This window comes from Myotis lucifugus, unplaced genomic scaffold (assembly GCF_000147115.1).
Source record: "Myotis lucifugus unplaced genomic scaffold, Myoluc2.0 scaffold_10, whole genome shotgun sequence".
Taxonomy (NCBI): Eukaryota; Metazoa; Chordata; class Mammalia; order Chiroptera; family Vespertilionidae; genus Myotis; species Myotis lucifugus.
Genome location: NW_005871058.1, coordinates 12,070,432 through 12,089,049, shown reverse-complemented (window position 1 = coordinate 12,089,049; position 18,618 = coordinate 12,070,432). Strand labels below are relative to the sequence as shown.

At 46.6% G+C, this 18,618-nt stretch overlaps 1 protein-coding gene across 1 annotated transcript; it reads left to right on the top strand.

Moving 5' to 3' along the window:
• Positions 1–217: 217 nt before the first annotated feature.
• On the top strand, positions 218–16,880 carry GSG1 (germ cell associated 1). Its single transcript, XM_006084351.3, is given in 8 exon segments — positions 218–356; positions 10,135–10,453; positions 12,553–12,600; positions 13,409–13,527; positions 13,530–13,563; positions 14,185–14,301; positions 16,553–16,723; positions 16,726–16,880. Coding segments are annotated over 8 exon segments (1,011 nt in total). The 5' UTR covers positions 218–308.
• The last annotated feature ends 1,738 nt before the right edge of the window (positions 16,881–18,618 follow it).

The window sequence follows — 18,618 nt, the reverse complement described above, 5'->3', positions numbered from 1 at the left end:
CTCTGGTAGGTACCCTAGAGTGGCCCCTGTCCTTCTGGGAGTTGGGGGAGGGGAGAGGGCGCAGCAGGGAGATCCCTGCCTGCCACTGTGATGTCACAGAGTAAACCTCATGTGTCAGCCAGCCCCACCCTGACTGGTGTACTAGCTGCAGGACATCCTTTCCATCCTCTCCAGACCACCTTACACCACCTTAGCACTCTGCAGGCAAGAGGGAGCCTGATTCATCTTCACACTAGATACTCATTCCATTCAACCAGTTAAAACAGAGAAGATAAACTGAAACATCTTTGACTCAGAACTTCAAGTGAATGAACAAGTCCTCTCAACTGACTCAAAATGTTTGTCCCACCCAGAAGGTAAGTACCTTTATTTTTGACATCTCATGACTACCTCTTGTGTTATCCCTTCTCTCATGTGTATCCCGGAATGTTGGATTTGTAATACAGGTTATACAAATTCACCAATTTATTTCACGAGCTTATGGTAAGGAACTTGAGAACACACTATAGGATTACACAAAATGGAATAAAAATATATTACTCAAGCCCAGTTTTTATTGATAAACCCGGAGATGTCCATACCGTGGCCTCTTGCTCTTTCATCCTCTTCTATGAAAATGTCCATTTCTTCTTCCTTTGCCTCTTCATCTTACTTTTCCTCTCTGTTCCCAGGGCTGCTTACAGCCCCTAGCTTTTCTTTTTTCCCTCCATCTGTATGATTCCCGTTGCCAAAATCTGGCTCCTACTCAAAGACCCAGTGGTGGTGGGAACGAAAAAGATGCATATGACCCTACTGAACTGAAAGAGTAGATATTAAGTTCTCTTCCAAAGAATGATGAGGTACCCCCATGGTCCTGCTGGAAGCCAGCTCCGGCCTGGAATCTGCTGGAACTAAGGAGAGCATAACCTTATGCTCTTTTGTCTCAGAGAATCTGAGAGAATCTGCAGGGGTCCTCCCAGACCTTGGAAGACCCTCACGGCCAGCAAAGATGTCTTGGCTTGCTTAGGTAAGAGCCTATATCTGAAAGTAACTTGCCTCCCATTTGAAAAAGTTAGGGACTACCAACCTTCAGCTCAAAGGGTTCCTAAGAAAGAGTTTTCATTATCATATATCTTGCCATTCTCAAGAGAGAAAAATGAAGCTTACTGTTAGCTAGAGAAATACACGCACAGAGCAATGTGGCGTGCTGCTCGTTGGCTAGAAGTTAGGGATCTCAGAAGAAAGGATAAGATAGGGCCTAAGAAGGGGACACAGTGGGACTGCAGAGCAGAGCTAGTGATTGAGGAGCCATCAGTGTGGGCTCAGACTGCTCCCTACCTGAGAAGCAGCCCCAAAGTGAATAGATGGTCAACTGAAGAATCCTCAAAAGTGGGTAAGAATATGATAGAAAGGACCAGCCAGAGTAAATTTTATTTGCCACTGGCTTATGAGGAGAGGCTCGGGGAATGTGGGAGAGTCTGGTTATCAGTCTTTACCTGAAGTATAAAGTACACGTAACCCATTGCCTCATTCTGGGTGAGTTTCCACCATCCGGCCTGCAAAGTGAACCATGTGATAAGGTGGCCCTGCCTTCCCCTTTTCCCGAGGGGCAGCCTGCGGATGAGTCAGGCGCATTTACTAGCTTGGCCTTGCGCAGCCAGCTGCTCCGAATCTGATTCCTCAGGTGCTGAGGATGCGAGCAGGTGCTGGTGAACAGTCTGGCAAGGTGTCTGGTACACAGTATGGTTCCCTTCCTCAGCTCGTTCTCCTAATTTAACTCCGGAAATCGTCCCTTGGTGAGAAAGGACTAGAACTCAGGTCTGCTTAGGGATTCGTGGCCCCAAAATATCACAGAAGTGAGGCAAAGACACAGCCTGGCTTTAGAACAGGAGCTAGGGACCAGGAACGATGGGCGCAGGGAGGTGCCTGACACTGGGACCCACAGGCCCGGGTAGGAGAACTCCTCTGGTGACCCGGCCCCAGCACTCCCTGCCGCCCGCCCCACCGAAAGGCGTCGCTCGCAGCCCCCGCCCAATTCGGCGTCCAGGTGGCGGCGCCCCCGGCCACGCCCCATCGCGGCCTTGGCCCCAAGACCGCCCGCCCTCCGGCTCGCTCTCGAAGGTTCCTTCTCTGGGAGGGGCCGCGCGACGCGGTTCTCCACAGACGCGGGAGGGCGGGAGGAAGAAAGGACCCCCGCTCCCCGCCCCGCCCTCCGGGAAGTCCTGGCCCCGGCCGCTAGGGCGGGACCAGCCAAACAATGCAAAACACTCTCCGGGCGCGTCGCCGTGGTAACGCGCGCCCGTTGCTAGGCGACCCGGCGCCGTAGTAAACCGCGTGCGGGGTGTTACTCATCCAGGGAGGGGGGAGATGGGGAGCTGGCGGGGACTCGGCCGGGCTCCCGCACCCAGACTGCTGGAGGAGGGGTGGTAAGGGGAGGAGGGCAGGCAGGAATAGAAGGGACGAGGGCGGCTCACCAGGAACGGAAATGGGGCGGCCCCGCCGTGCCTGCCCGCAGCCGCGCCCTGAGCGCCCCTCCAGAGGCCACTGGCGTTGGGCCCGCAGCCCTGCCCCGCCCCGCGTCCCGGAGAGCCCAGGGCCCAGCAGGCCCGAGGACTCCGTGATCCGCGCGTGAGCGATTGCCCCACAGGATGTGCAAATGTGGCTGACCCGCTGATTCACTCCAGATGCTTGGGACATTGAATAAGGCGGCTTCCTCTCCTGGAAATGACTGCTAGAGCTAAAGCCCTCAAACAATTACATTAAAAAGCGGAAAGGGAAAGGCGACGCACAGGAGAGGCCCCCAGATGCTTTTCTGTGGTCCTTCCCACTGAACATAAGTAGAAGTGTTCCCAGAACTTGGGACCCACGTTAGGAAGAAAGGAGTCGTTTTCATTCTGTGAGCATTTGAGGCCATGTGGACATTAAACATGGTTACAGTTGAGACTGACCCGAAGCTGGGACATCCCAGAGCTAAGCGTCCAAGAGTGACGTGAATATTTTGGACACTCAGCATGGGCATGTTGCTGGCATTACTCTTCCCTTCCAGTGTCAAAATGTCTTGTGTGAAGACCTTCTGTGATCTTCATCGGTGAACACTCAAATATGAGGCACTGAAGTTAAAAAATATATAATTATAGCAGCACTATCTCAGATGCTTCAAGATACATCACCCATAAGGGCTCCAATCCCTAGGGAATCACCGGGCTTGGGAAAGGACAAAACATTTCCCAACTGTCTCTGGCTTTTGAGCAATGTGTTTGTACCCTGGTCTCTGTGAACTAAAGATAATACTTGTTCATGAGATCATTGCTGTTATCGGGGCTTTGGTCATCCAACAGCAGGAATGTTTCCACAGGTGGGCGGAAATGTATTGGCCAGGATCTGTTTGGTGACACTAGGGGTGCATCTGTGTAGAAAGGCAGAGGGTGTGTCTGTGGATCTGTGGACTCTCACTGCTGTTATATATGTGAATCAGGAGGATTCCTCTCTCCTTCAGCAATCGGAGGCTGTTGGGACACTTTTCTTTATTCACATCTTATCTTCACCTAATAGACTCCCTAACTGTATTCATGGGCCTCCTTTCCATTACACACTTCACTCATTCATGGATGTTAGACAGGGCTAGGCTCCGAGGATCAACAATGAATAAAACCTGGCTGCTACCATAACTAACTACTCAAGTCATGTGAGCATAACAGACAAGTAAACCATGTGATGAGTTACATGACAGAGGCACACATACATGCAGGAACAGGTGCATGTCGATCAGAGCCAGTGAGAGCCCACACATTAACACCCCACTCCAGCCTTTTACCTACTGAGTAACAAGGAGGAGGGCATTAATGGGCATGGACCAGAACTCTGACTCTTGGGAGAAGGACAGAGAACTACTGCCCAGAAGGGCGAGTGAACCTTTGTTGGGAGACTATTCCAGTATGGATAGTGAAAAAAAAAAACAAAACTAGCTGGAAACCTGAGCCCCAGGCTTTGACCTCAGGGAAGTGGTGTGCTATACAGTCTCCTCTGGCTCAGCGTGCTTACCCATTGTTCTAATCACCTCTTATCTACAGTGGACTCACAAATTGAATTCCTGTTTACACAGTATGTGTGGTCCCAAGACCATTGTTTCTCATAGATGCCTATGAAATATGGTTTTGTACAGTGTGGGGAACAGTGACTGAGAACCTTACAAATATAGGTTGGTCCCAACCCTTGGCTTTGTGATGTCATCAGCACTGAGTTGCATATCTATCCCTGTGGGGCTCATCCTGAGATGGTAACAGTCCAACATACAGAAGTTAAATACTGTTTTGAGATGTAGAATCTTCATGTCTGTGCTGAATCATGAGCTTCAGAGCTGAACCTAATTATATTTATGTTGCATTGACTAGCAATTAGTACTTCTTCTGTTCTAAGAGAGGAAAGAGAAGAAAAAAAATATTAACACGCCTAAATCACAATGAAAGGAAGTGAGTGGGATGCTAGCCTCTGATTTTTGTGGCCAGGCACAAAACTCATGTTTTGCCAGAGAGAGGAAATTAGACATTGTGGCCCAAGATCCTTGGGATGGGGGGTGTGGGATCTCAAGGTTGATCACAACTAGTAGCCAGCCAGCCAGCCAAGCACTCACACAAAATGCACAGCCTCCTAAGGGGGTAGATTCAGGCTTTGGAGAGGCCTAAAATAACATAATTTGGAGGCACTCTTTAAGAAAAACAATACAACATGACAAGTACAAATTAGATAGCAGGGTCTTGGGAGGGGCCTGCATAAGAGGGGGAACGATGAAGCTTAATCCACCTCTAGGCCTCCTCGTGTAAGACTCGGCCACTCCCATCCGCTTTTCCCTGGAGAAGGCAAATGTCAGTCTATTAAGACACAGGGGGTGCGGTTTATGAGCAGAGGCAATAAAAACCAAAGACATAAGACTGTGCCAAATGGTGACTCAAGCGGGATATGAGAGTGTCTGCAAGTATTTGAAGGGTGTCAGCAGAGAGAAGGGAAAAGAATTGTTCACTGTTCTGGGGTGGACAGGGAATGAGGGTGCAACTAAGTAAATAAGAATGTGCACAGAATTCATCGGGAAACAAAGATAACTATATTTTCTGATACTGTGGCATAGCACTTCCCATGGGAAATACTTAAGGATCAACTGAATCACCGAAAACTGACATTGGCCACAAAAATGTGCTAAAGGAAACAATCCTGGTTCATTGGGAGCCCTGAATTCCATAAGGCTGACACATGTGCTCTATAGATTAGTGTGGGGAGCAGGCCAACCAAGGAAAGAGAACAATCCCGAAGGGAGGAGCCGCCACCTCACCCACAGTTGCTGACTGGTGGGGAGCACATGACTAAAGAGGAAGAATCTGAGGAGATGGTGCCACCCAGCGTTGTGATGACTACGGTAGCCAGGAAACCAGCAGCCAATTCCATCATGAGCTGTAACCACAGAATTCCTGCTCCCTGGTTCCAGCGGATAGGGAGTTCTGTCACAATGAATGAAGGGTCATTGGGTGATATGGGAATTATGTCTGGGCACAAGCAAATAGGCTGTTCACATCAGTGTGAGAAGAATAGAGAATATATTGGGTGGCAGAAGTGAGACCCAGAGAGGCTCCTTTGGCTAAAAGGTAGACTAATTCAAACACTCTGAGGAAAGCCTGCCTTTGATTCCCTAAGCTGATGGCACACAGAATGGGAAAAACCTTCACTTGGTTGATGGTGAATCTGGAAAAGTTGGGAGAAGGGCAGGGAATAGAGGGTTTCATTAAATATAAACCCAAAATGAGTCAAACAGGTGTTATTTTAAAATATTGATTTCAGAGAGGAAGAGAGAGGGAGAGATAGAAACATCAATGATGAGAATCATTGATCGGCTACCTCCTGCATGCCCCTACTGGGGATGGAGCCTGCAAACTGGGTATGTGCCCTGACCGGAAGTCAAACAGTGACCTCCTGGTTCATAGGTCGATGCTCAATCATTGAGCAACACCAGTTAAGCCAGGTGTTATCTTAATTCCCTGATTATATATTTTTTCAGTCTGTTCAGCTTTTCACCAATTGTTAGGTCAGAGTGGCGATATACAAGTTCCTTACATGTGGAGCCAGAAACAAGAAGTCCATCCTGGGTATATACTGAGTGTCCTAAAATTACAGATTCCTGGGACTCACCCCAGAACTACTATGGAATCTCAGGATGGGGGTCCAAAAATCTACATCTTTTCCGAAGTTTCAGATAGTTCTGAGGCTTAGTCAGAATGAAGAATTACTGCTCTCAATAAGAGAAATTTATAATCAAGACAAAGTGTTAGGAGAGGGCTACAGTGTGACAAGGACAGAGAGGAGGGAACAGCTCCCATTCATTTTTAAAGAATGAGTGACTTTCACACTAATCTTGATGAGAGGCAGATCACCAAGTAAAAAGGTAATACAGAATGTCTCCCGCCCTTGTCATCCTAATTGGTATGATTTTTGAGGACAGAAAGAACAACATGAACTTCTAGGTGACCAGAACAAGAATATATGCAATCAACACCTTATTCATTTGTCAGATTTTTTTTTTAAGTTTTAGAAACCATCCTGTATAATAAGAGCCCAGCGACCGAACAGCAGAACAACCAGAACAACTGGTTGACCAGTCGCTATGACACTCACTGACCACCAGGGGAAAGATGCCCAATGCAGGAGCTGCCCTCTGGTGGTCAGTGGGCTCCCACAGTGGGAGCACTGCTCGGCTGACCAGGATGAGTGGCACTCCCACAGCGGGCCAATCCCCACAGACCCCCCCCCCCCACTAGTGCACAAATCCTGTGCACCGGGCCTCTAATTTAAAATAAAAATTGCCATTCCTTTGCCTGGAGATCAGGGAGAAATGGTAGATAGCTGTAGCATTGCTGACCCTGGAATTTATTTGTCTCCTATTCTACTCCATCTGCATCCTCACCACATCCTCACCCAACACACACTGACTGCCTTAGCATTCCATGCAAAGGGATGATGTTAATAATCATTAGTAATAATGCTAACTGGAGGGTGGAGACCACCCAAGATACCAGGAAGCTATTTCATATCCATGAGTTCTATGAAGCTCTGACATTGCAGATAATAGAGCTTATTAAAGAGATGGAAAGCCCTACACAAGGGGATGAAAACCTTTGCATCAATAGTGATCCTGTAATATTTGTGTGTCTGCCATAAAATGAAGCCCAATCCATTCACACCAGTTACCTAGGGAATGGCAGTGGGATGGAAACTAAATCATCACTTATTTTGTAAAGAAATGTCCCTCTGTGGGTGCAGGTCTTTGCTTTTCTGTGATTAATCCCAGATCCCCATTGGCAAACGCTCCCACGTAATCTCCCAGAACAGCTGGGCCATGATTGTATTGTCAATTATTAAATGCCCAAGTTTCCTGCAAGGCAGCCTTTAATCATGAGGTGCTCCAAAGAGAGAGAGAGAGAGAAGAGGAGGGATGGTAAGGGGTGGGAGAAGAGGGTGGGAAGGCTAGTTTCCAATTTTTCAACATTAAACCAAAGAGAATTGGAACCCAGATGGCATCCTGCAGTCCTTCCACACAAGCTGCAAGAGTCTGACCATGGCCAAGCTAACTAGCTTCACCCTCCCATTGCTCAGAACATACATTGCATAGTTATTTTGCACCTGATTCTTCAAAGAGGTGTGACTGGCTCACCCATTTGTTGCCTATGTTAAGCCTATGTTAATTACGAGTTTTTCTGTTAACCTATGTTGATGGAAGAATTAGTGACATTTTGGTACCTATGCACTTCCTAATGATCTGAACCCAAGTGTCGGGAAGTCACTCATTGTCCCTTTTCTGTGGAGTAGAATGACGTTGGCATGGGGCTTGTCAGCATATGCAAAGATATAACTTTCCTTATGGCTGCTGCTTCTTCATGATCACCTTAAGGAAACCCCTCAAAAATTAGATTTGTTCTTCCATTCAAGAGGTATGTGGATCCTGGAAGCGGGGGGGGGAAGGCATATTGTGGGGGAAAAATAAAATATGTGATGAGAAGTACGGTACTATAGGTGTCAAAGATAATTCTTGAATGAGGGTCATCATATCTATCCTTGGTGGACACTCCTTCTGAAAGCAGCCTCATTGCGCTTCATTCCAAGCTCTTTTCATCTTTTGTTTCTCAAATCACCTTTCCTTAAATTCGTTGTCACTTTGGTGCTGCAAAGTGGTTGTACATGGTGTGGGGTTCATTATTCTTATTTCTGAATAACCTGCAGAACTTAAAAATATGTGTAAATTGAAATGGAGCAAGGGTACAATTGAAATCTGATGTGATATGATGATGATAAACTAATTTCCAAGCCTCCGAAGACTGAAAATAAAGTTGTTGAAAATGTAGAATTGCCTAAATCCTTAGACAAAATGATTAATGAAGATGTTTTATCTGGAAGTCAATTTCCTATTCAGGCAATGAACAGGAAGATAATTAGAAAGGGTAACTCATGTAACAGAATAATAACTAAAACCAATAGGATTTCCATGACTAAAAACAACATTAAAACATTCTTTTTTTTTTTTTTTTTTTTTTTTTTGGTGGGAGGGTGGCAGGTGGGGGTGATGGGCCAACATATGATTCCCATATCTAGCAATAGAAGATGTTTCTCCCTTCCAGGTGCTGTGGTTTTTTTAGTCCTTACCAAGGTCACCCAGAGTCTTATACAGTCTGACAGTTCTTGGTGGATTTAATTTGTTTTGAGTGCTTAAAAAAACACACCGAATTAGCAGATTGCTTTCCAGAAACAGTTTATCATGTTTTGTATATTGGTTTTTATATACATAAGAGCCTTGTGTATTTCTTATTGCCATAAAATAATCCACGTTTTGTCTGTAGCCTGCACTGTTTTAGTCCCTGGAAAGTCTAAAGAACAAACTGTTATATTTCTGAGATAAAGTTCTCTGTTAAATGTAGAAAATGTTAAGCTGGAGATGATGAGAGAGGCAGATTAATGGGCCTATCCCATTTAGCTATGGTTTTATTTACGTCTCTTAAGCGAAGCAGATTTGGGTCTGATTAATTCTGCTATGAGAGATCCCCTGGAAAGCTCAAGATGGTTTACTTTAAGAAGCATCTGTCAGCAGCTAAGTATGGGCTTCCTTTCCATTCAGAACGTATTAACACAATAGTATAAACCATTCCATTACACAAAGTGCAAGACCTGTCAAATTTATTTTTGTTAAATCTGGCTCCAAGCCACCACTCCCCAAAGTTGAAATGTCTAGCATTGGTCATTCTTCAAATAGCCCTTCTCTTAGACTAAAAATAACAAGGTCAGGGGCTCCCACCAGAGCCACACGGGCCACGGACGTTTCTGCTGCCACACCCTGTGTCCCCGCTGTGAGTCGAGCAGTGCCCCTCCACCAGCCAAAGTCACCCTTTCCGTGGCTCCATGGCCTCGGCACTTGGTGCGCAGCCTCCATGGGCACCAAGCAGCCATCTCCCATTTGATTCCTGCATCTCAGTGGCCATGGATGGAAAGCTGGACCCAGATAACCAGGTCTCTCAGAACCCGCAGCTCCCTCTGCTCTCCATCCCAGTGGGCCCACTGTTTCCTTTTATCCTCAAGGCCCCACCCCTGTGATCCAGTTAATCATTGGCTGATAGGACACATCCCCCCACCCTCCCTTTCCCCTCTCAGAGGAACCTATGATGCAGGGAAGAGGACAGGGAAAACTCAGTTACCATAACAGACACCTCAGCGAGTCAGTGCTACTAAATGCAGTGTTACCTTTCAATGCAGACAACACCAAAAATGATGACCAGCAAGAGCATTTAGAGTGTTCCCAATTCTTTTTCCCAACCTGATCTATAGCCTAGCCTCAGTGGCTTCATCCCATTCTGACTGAGATATTCTCTGATGGATGCCTCCTCGGATCATCCTCAGTAAGCATTTTAGTATAATACGGTCCGGCTTAAATAAACATCATCGCTAGGGTGTCTGCCCCAGGCCAGCTGAAGCCCACCTTCCACACGGCTCTTTGGAGGGAACTCAAAGCGGCTGGTGGCACCGGCAGGTTGGAGGAAAGGGGCCTGAGCTTAGGGAGCCGCGGGAAAGGGTGTCCAGATCTCCCAGGAGAGTCTGAAAGCAGGCTCTCCCCTTGTCTGTCTGTTACAGATGGAGCTCCCGAAGGTCTTCTCTGGCCAATGGACATTCCTATCTGCCATCCTCAACCTGCTATCACTCGGCCTCTCCTCAGCATTCCTGCTCAGCAACTCCTGGTTTGTGGACACACAGAAGGTGCCCAAGCCCCTGTGCAGAGAAGGTCTGGCAACCAAGTGCTTTGAGCTGCCAGTGCCCTTGGATGGGGGCAGCAGCGGCACATCATCCCAGGAGGTGGTGCAATGCACCTGGGAGACTGGGGATGACCGCTTCTCCTGCCATACCTTCCGGAGTTGCATGCGGCTATCCTGTGAGGAAACTGTGGAAGAACCAGGTAGACTCCTCATCCCCAGCTGCCTGACCACCTCCTTCCCCCCATGGGACCTTATAGCCCTCTCCCACACCATGTCGGCCTCACCCCCAAGCTCAGCATTTCCCACCACTGTACTGTGTGCTTTCTCTTTAGGGAACCCCCTTTTAATAAGGATGAAAGTCCATCTGGCTTTTCACTTCCTGCCTGTCTAGTAGACTCATTGGGTTAAAATAGCATTACCCTTAAAGGGTTCCATTTAGACTTTCAACAGTATAAGGATTTCCATTCTAGCAAACTGAAGTTGCTGTTTAGAAACAAAAAAGGAGAGATGATATTACAGGAACAGCCTTGTTCTGCCCAGTTGTGACCTTATCGGGATAACTTCATTTCTATGGGCCTCGATTTTCTCATCAATGAGATGGATCAGAGTAGATCGCCCTTAAAGCCCCTTCCTTTCCCTCCCTCCTGAAAAGGGTTTTCTCATTCTAAGTATCTATATATATAAAAGGCTAATATGCTAAGCTGTTCGACCGGTCGCTATGATGCTCACTGACCACCAGAGGGCAGATGATCAATGCAGGAGCTGCCGGGACAGACACTGGCCATTTACAGACCTGGTGCCGACAAAGCAACACTCGGCTTCCCCCAAGTGGGACACAGGTCTGTCACCACCCTGGAGCGACAGCCCATCAAATTGCAGCCAATGCTGTCGAGACCCCCATGGTGCAAAATGCAGCCCACAGCCCAGCCCAGCCCAGCCCAAAAACGGTGGCTGTGGGCACCGGGTAATGATATCACGTAGCAACGCCCAGCTTCCTCTCCCTAGTGACTAGCCTCCTTGGAGTTTCTTCAGCCCAGGACACAACTTGCTTTAGAGACAGGTGCAAACATTTCACACTTTAACCAAATGTCTATGAAGCATTTTCACATGCCTCATCTCATTTGATCCTCACAGAAGTCCTGGAGTAGGTAGATAGGAGACTAGGTAGAATCCTATTTTCTTTACATTAACTGGAAAACAGAGATTTAAAAAGTTTAGAAACCTGACCCAACTAAAAAGAAGTAAGAAATGGTGGAACTTGAAAATGACTTCAGGTTTTCTCACTGCACAGAATATAGTCAAACACTGCTACAGTTAAATATTTCACCCTTTGTTCTACCACATGATCTATAAGACTAATCTGCTTCATGTTGATATTTACTGCTGTGTTGCTGACAATTACCTGAAAGAGAAGTTGGGGTGCCTCACTGGGCTGGAAAAGGTTTAGCTAAATCAGAAAGCAGGTCACTGGTGCCAATTGAATGCATGTCTTTCCATCTGTCATTGTCGATCGTGAATTTGGTTGACACTTTTATTATAGAGAAAGAGCGAATAGCAATACTAAAATATTTCTTCTAATTAATTTCCTTTCAATGTGCACGAATTTGTGCACCTGGCCTCTAGTTACTTGTAATGTTGAAAGCAGGGTAATTGAAGCTCAGAGAGAGTAATTAGGCCCTATAAGGATGTCAGGACTCCAGTGTCAGCATGCACCCTCACCCCTGGTCCTCAGGTTAGAGCAATTAGGTCGAGATCACCCTCCCTGCTTCCTGCTCAAAGCATTCAAATGTCACCTGGTACTGAAGCTTTTCTAAAGCCCCAAATCACAGACAATTTGCAATATTCTCCTTCTCCTGGCTTGGGCTAAGGGGAAAAGGAGCCAGAAGAGGAATATAAATGTGTATTGTGCCACTTAATACCACTCCAACCCCAGTCCCTAAACAATTTAGAGCCATTCAGACCAGTGGGACCACCTCAGCAAATGGCCTGGGTTAACACTGGAGTCATTAACTCTTCCTGGGGTCATTAACAGGAGCAAGAACATTTCCCTCTCAGGGTAACATTGTCATCTTCATTATCAGGAATTGAGAAATTAATTTCGGGTGACTCTTGTCTATGCCATTCATTCTTCCATGCATTCTTAACTACTTTCAAAGAGCCGTTTACTGCCTGCCTACTGTCTGCTGGGCAGGCACTGCGTCAGAACAAATGGAGTGGTGTTGGGTATGGGACTGGGGACAGATTTCCTCCCAACTGTCCAAGGAAGCACCTCCAAGAAACTGACCCTTGTCTGTTTCAGGGAAGAAATGCCGACGTTCCCTTGAACTCACACCATCAACCAAGAGAGGTGAGAAAGGACTACTGGAATATGCCACGTTGCAACGCCTACATCACCCCACTCTCCGATATGGAGGGAAGCGGTTAATGGAGAAGGCTTTCCTCCCCCACCCTCCCTTGGGGCTTGTGGCAAGTATGTGGGTTTGATAACAAATTTAGTTGCCATTGAGTTTTGGGGCTTCTCTGGATCCAAATCGTACCGTGATCTCCCGCTTTTCTCTTCTTCTGAGCTCCCAAGGGCTGACACAGATTCCTTCTAGAGCTGCCTTTCATTCACATGCAGGCATGCAAGGAAAGAAACAGCAGGGACAAATCAAGTTCACAAATAGAAAACCACAGCTCTGACCTACTCCTGTTGCCAAGTAACCATGTTGAAAAGCTTAGGTTTTTCCTTTTTTTCTCCAATAATATTTTTGTGTCTGTGTAAAATAGAAGGAAAAGGGGAGGCCTGGAGGGGGGGAAGAAACAAAACTGGCTGTCCAAAATTAAGAAAAGAGAAAAAACAATGATAAATAGCAAAGCCTATTACTGCAAGATTTCAATGACTTCTCAAATCTCTCTAACAGTATTTACAGCCAATCAATTCTACTTGATTATATGTTGGGGACCGAGTAGAGTGAGAGCTGTGGGGTGCTAGAAAAAGAACCCCAAATGAAGGAATGTTCCCAGCTGGTTTCAGCTTTGTCTCACCCTCCCCGTCTCCGATGCTGCAAGGCTTTTCTCTTTCAATAGGCACCACCTAATTTCCCACCTGATGGTTCACCGTCCAGTTATCTAACTGGCAGGGTGAGTGTGCCTCTTCCTCTGCTTTCCGACAGAGATCCTATGGCTATTACTGGGAGCCCGGTTTGCCTGCATCAGACTTGAACTCATCGGTTTCCTCCTCCTATTAACGGACTTGCTGTTGCCCGGGAACCCTGGCTGCGGGCTCAAGCTGAGAGAGTCTTTGCCGCTATCTCCTCTGTCATGTCAGGTGAGCGCCCCAAGGCTGGAGAGGGTGGGTGTCCTCTGCGCCCTCTGAAGCACTAACTGGCTGGCTGGTCTCTGCCCTGAGGAGAGGAAAGAGGAACCTTGGGCGGGGTGTGTGTGGGAGGGAAGAGGTATGAGCTACATTGCAAGCGTTTTCCATCTTAAATTGAGTTAACATGTGAAATGTCATCTTAGATCATGATGTACCTTGTGAAATGGTTTATCCCTAGGTTCTTTTTCTTTGCAAATGCCTCGATGTGTAAATTAGCTTGGTTTACTTTTCCATTGTGACACACAGAGCTTTTCAAGACTGTTGGCTGAAGTAAGAGATGCATATATCAGATCAAGAAAAAAGCTCACATTGGGGGTATGGGTGGAGAGAAGTCAAGGGGAATGTAGCCCTGAGTGCAGCATTGACTCGGACGTTCTCCATAGCTCTAAAGTCTGGGGCAGCCTGATGCAGAAAGTCCCCCTGCATTCAGGGAGTCTCCCTGACAGATTCGTCTTCCCGGACCTGTGGCTGCACCTGATACACAATGAGAAGGTTGCTATTAAGTCTCTAGTTCCCTGTAGATGGCAATGTCAGCCTTTCTCTAAAGGTGCTGCCTTCCTGCTCCCTCTGTAGGCCTTCTGGGGATGGTGGCCCGCATGATGTACTCACAAGTCTTCCAGGCAACTGCCAACTTGGGTCCAGAAGATTGGAGGCCACATGCTTGGAATTATGGGTGGACCTTCTAGGACAGTGATGGCGAACCTTTTGAGCTCGGCGTGTCAGCATTTTGAAAAACCCTAACTTAACTCTGGTGCCTTGTCACATATAGAAATTTTTTGATATTTGCAACCATAGTAAAACAAAGACTTATATTTTTGATATTTATTTTACATATTTAAATGCCATTTAACAAAGAAAAATCAACCAAAAAAATGAGTTTGCGTGTCACCTCTGACACGCATGTCATAGGTTCGCCATCACTGTTCTAGGAAGTGCTTACCATCATCTCCTGAACCTTTGGCCCCTCCCCAGCCAACTTTCATTAGATTTGCTTCCCTCACATAAACACTTGCTTTGTGTTCTTCTACCTGCTCTTCACCTCTCATCCCAGAAGCCTGTCAATCAAACAGAGGGCTGGACCATCAGGCCACACCCATTCTTCCCCCACCTTCTGAACAGGTACAGAGAGGGTTCTAGTTTGTTTTGTGAGGCTGTTGTCTTGCCCAGTTTTTCTGCTGGTACAACTGTTGCAATTTACCTGGTAAGTATGTTGCCCTTGGGAAACAAGACTGATTGTGTATGGCTTATGGAAATGATGCTCTATGTTTTATATTTTTTATGACTTGAGGTATTAGAGGACAGAGAAATGGTCAATTGGCCTTGAAATTTGGATTGAATTCTATTCCCTGTGAATGGCTTATTCTTCTCCTGTAATGAAGACTAACTTCTTCCTACCTCCATTCTGATTCCACCAAACTGTGTTAGAAATAAAACTTCCCCTACAGTCATTCTCTAAGCCTTAGAAAACCATGACAAAACAAATATAGTCAAGGTAAACATCCCCTTTGCTTAAGAGTTCCTCACTTTCTCCCTTGAAGCACATGCTCGGTTCTGGCACAGGGGCAACCTGAACTGACAGTAACTATTTGGATAGTGCTATGGACTTTAACAGTGCTGAAAAGATGCAGCGCCAGCTCGAGTTTCTACGCTAAAGCAGGCAATATGGAAAGCTCCACATGTCGTTACAAGATTCTATCCCTTTTCTCGCTGCATAATACATGCTATTTGATTCAGGCTGGGTCTTTGGTCTACTTCTCCAGCCACCATATCAGTTTAGCTCATTTCCCAGACTCATTGTTTCTCATCTTTGCCTGTCTCCAAGCCATTGCTGGCCTTACTATAGAGCTCAGACTGCAAAACTCTCATCAGAAGCCTCCCCAGCCTGAGTCTACTTTGTCCACCCGTAATTCCAAGCATGTGGCCTCCAGTCTTCTGGACCCGTTGGCAGTTGCCTGGAAGACTTGTGAATACATCATTGGGGCCACCACCAGAGGCTGCAGACAGGAACACGTAGTACCAGCATGTGGCCTGGCTTTAACCATCCCTTGGACTCATGAAATCTCTCACTAACCTCACACAACTTCCTGTTTCCTGGGCCACCCAGAATCACAGGGAGATTTAGGATTTGACTTTCCAAGTTTTTAGAGCCGTGTCTGATAAACTTCCCTGATGTTTTTTCTTCTTTATTGAATCCATCCAGCTTCCCTTCATCTCTAGCATCTCTTCCATCCATTATAAACTCCCTAAAGTCGAGAACCAAATTGTTTTCATAATAGGCAAATCCCACTTAATGCAACCTGTTAATACATCCAAATTTGTAGTAAGTGCTTCCTGAGGGCCCTTAAAACTGCTAAGCTCAGAACAAGGGAAGAGGGAGGAGAGATGATCACTCCAGCATCCGAGTGAAGGAAAATCTTTGGCAGAGTGTGTGTGGGAGGGGAGGGGTCAGGGAGAAGTGGGCAGGGAAGTATTACAGTGGGTGGTGCAGGTCTATGGAGTCTTGAAGATTACACAAGGGTAACTGCAGCTTGAGAAACAGTAGGCAACAACGCTAAGTGTGTGTGTTTATATACAAAAAATAGGCACACCACGTATAAACAAGCACAGTATTAACAAGTAATCAATTCCGTGAAAAGGAATCCGCTCAACTCCTTGTCTGCCTTTTTTTTAAATTTCTTTATTGATTAAGGTATTAATACTACATGCGTCATTCTCTTTTACTACGAAACATGCGGAGTGTAACCTACTACGACAGACCAAATTAAGTCCTTGTACCCATAGTTCTTTCCCTGCTGCACAGTGGAAGACAGCAGTCATGTCCCTAAGTCCCTAAGAGGCATCAGCCTAGTTTACTAGTAAGGAAGAGATCAGGGCATTTTTCTTTCAAACCTGTAAGAAAGATTCCGTGTAAATTTTTTTTGTATGTTTGTTCCTAGTACAGCCCGAATTTCCTTCACCTGCTGCATGGCATCAGCTGTCACCACCTTCAAGACGTACACCAAGCTGGTGCTGGAGTTCAAGTGCAAGCACAGGAAGAGCTTCAAAGGAAACCTGAGTTGCCTGCCACACCATCACTAGTGTTTCCTCCAACCGCTGCCAAGTGCAGCCCACACGGGGGCCCTCTGACCAGCTTCCACCAGAACCACAATCAGGCCAGCCACCCTGTCTCCGAAGGAGTTGACTTCTACGCAGAGCTACGCAACCAGGAATTCCAACAAGACACCAGCCAGGGGCTACAAGAACTGGCTGGGCCTCCTGTAGAAGAATAGTGTTAGGAGTAAGTGGGTTTGGAGAGCAGGCTGAGCCCCACCTTACATGCTTGTTGTCAACACGTGCTTAAGCCGAAGTCTGTTTCTTGAGCATGGTTTTTAGAGGTTAAGGACAAGGGTATGTCCAAGTACAAGTACAAAGTGTTTGTGTGGGGCGTGCCGGGTGCCACTGCTCCCTTTCCCTTCACAGCTCAATCTTTCACTGTCTATACCTCACGCGTTCAGATTCGTTCTCTCCTTTACTCATTGCTTGTTATGAGCTGGGTTCTGGGCTAAGCAATGGAGATAAAAAAAAAAGAGGAGTAAAATGCAGTTCTTGCCCTTTAGGGGCTTATCAATCTGGTCATCTGTCTGGGGTTTGGAGGAATGGAGGTGGGCAAATCAGCAGTCGATGATTGTGGCTCAATTATGCATGGTGCACTTGAATGTCCTGGAAGTCACAGAAGGAAACGAAAGCAATCCTAGGGGCTGTGACATGTAGATGTCCCTCACACTGCCTCTTTCATGCTCTGCCTCCACACAGTGGACACCCAATGAAAGTGTAATTAAGTATGATCCTAGAAGCCAGTAGGAGATGAGTGTGGATGAGAAGGCTCCAACGACATGCAGGGACAGGCCCACTTCCAGAAATGGCCCACTGAGGCTACTGAGGCAGGACCATGCCTCCCCAGTGGAGAAACACACAGGAGAATTCCCCAGTGAACAGGCTGCGGGCTGTGCTCCTCTCTCGATCCCCACCTTCTCACCCATCCACAGGGGAAAACAAACCATCCTTGATAGTTAAGAATGAGAATGGCACACAAGTATGTTCCTATTCATGGTATTTATTTGTTCTGTAACAGTTCACATTTATTTATTTTTAAATCCTTATTGTTGACGGTATTACATATGTCTCCTTTTCCCCCCATTGACCTAACAGTTCACATTTTAAATAGTACTTCCTGACAACACACCAGCTGGCTCTTCTTTAACATGGGCAATAAGGACAGCAATTCACATTCAAGGGCAGCAGACACCGTCTGGGGGGTGGAGAGGGTTTCTAAGGGAAGGAAAGAGGAGAGACTGGGAGGAGAAAGACCCCTGCACTTGCAGAAGCCAGTACTATTTCTAGGGAACTGTCACATTGGCCTTGCTGGCAACCCCATGTTGGAAATGAAGAATGAAATCTGGGTGGGTGGTTGCCTGAGAGGAAAAGTTGTTTAGAGACACACTGAACAAGAAACCCGCAGCCACACTGGTCAGATGAAGCTTTCACCATCTCTGCCACCATTTACACCTCCTGTACTGGCTGCAAGAGGGAGAGGAAACCTAGAGCTTGTACCATGTTTAGCAAAGAGAGTCAAACTTATCATAGTAAAAACAATCTATGTTAATTTGCAAACACACCATGAAGAATTTAGGGGCATTATGTTTTTCTAGCTTCCTCTTACATTGTTTCTGGGATTCACCCAGCACAACTACCTAAAACAATCCCCCTAAACCAGGTCCTCAGAAAACAACTTCACATGTTACTCCTGCCTAAAGGCCTCAACATGGATAGAGAACCAGGCTGAGGCCCACATGGTCCTCAGCCCAGGCTGCAGGACCACCACCCAAGTTTTAGGTATTCTGTCAACTATAAATGAGTCTTAGAATTCTCTACTAGACCTTACTCTCTTCTATCCAGGTAGATTCAAACCCTAGAAGTACATCTGGAATCATCCCCAGACTCCTGGGTATACTGTTAATGGTCCCTCAA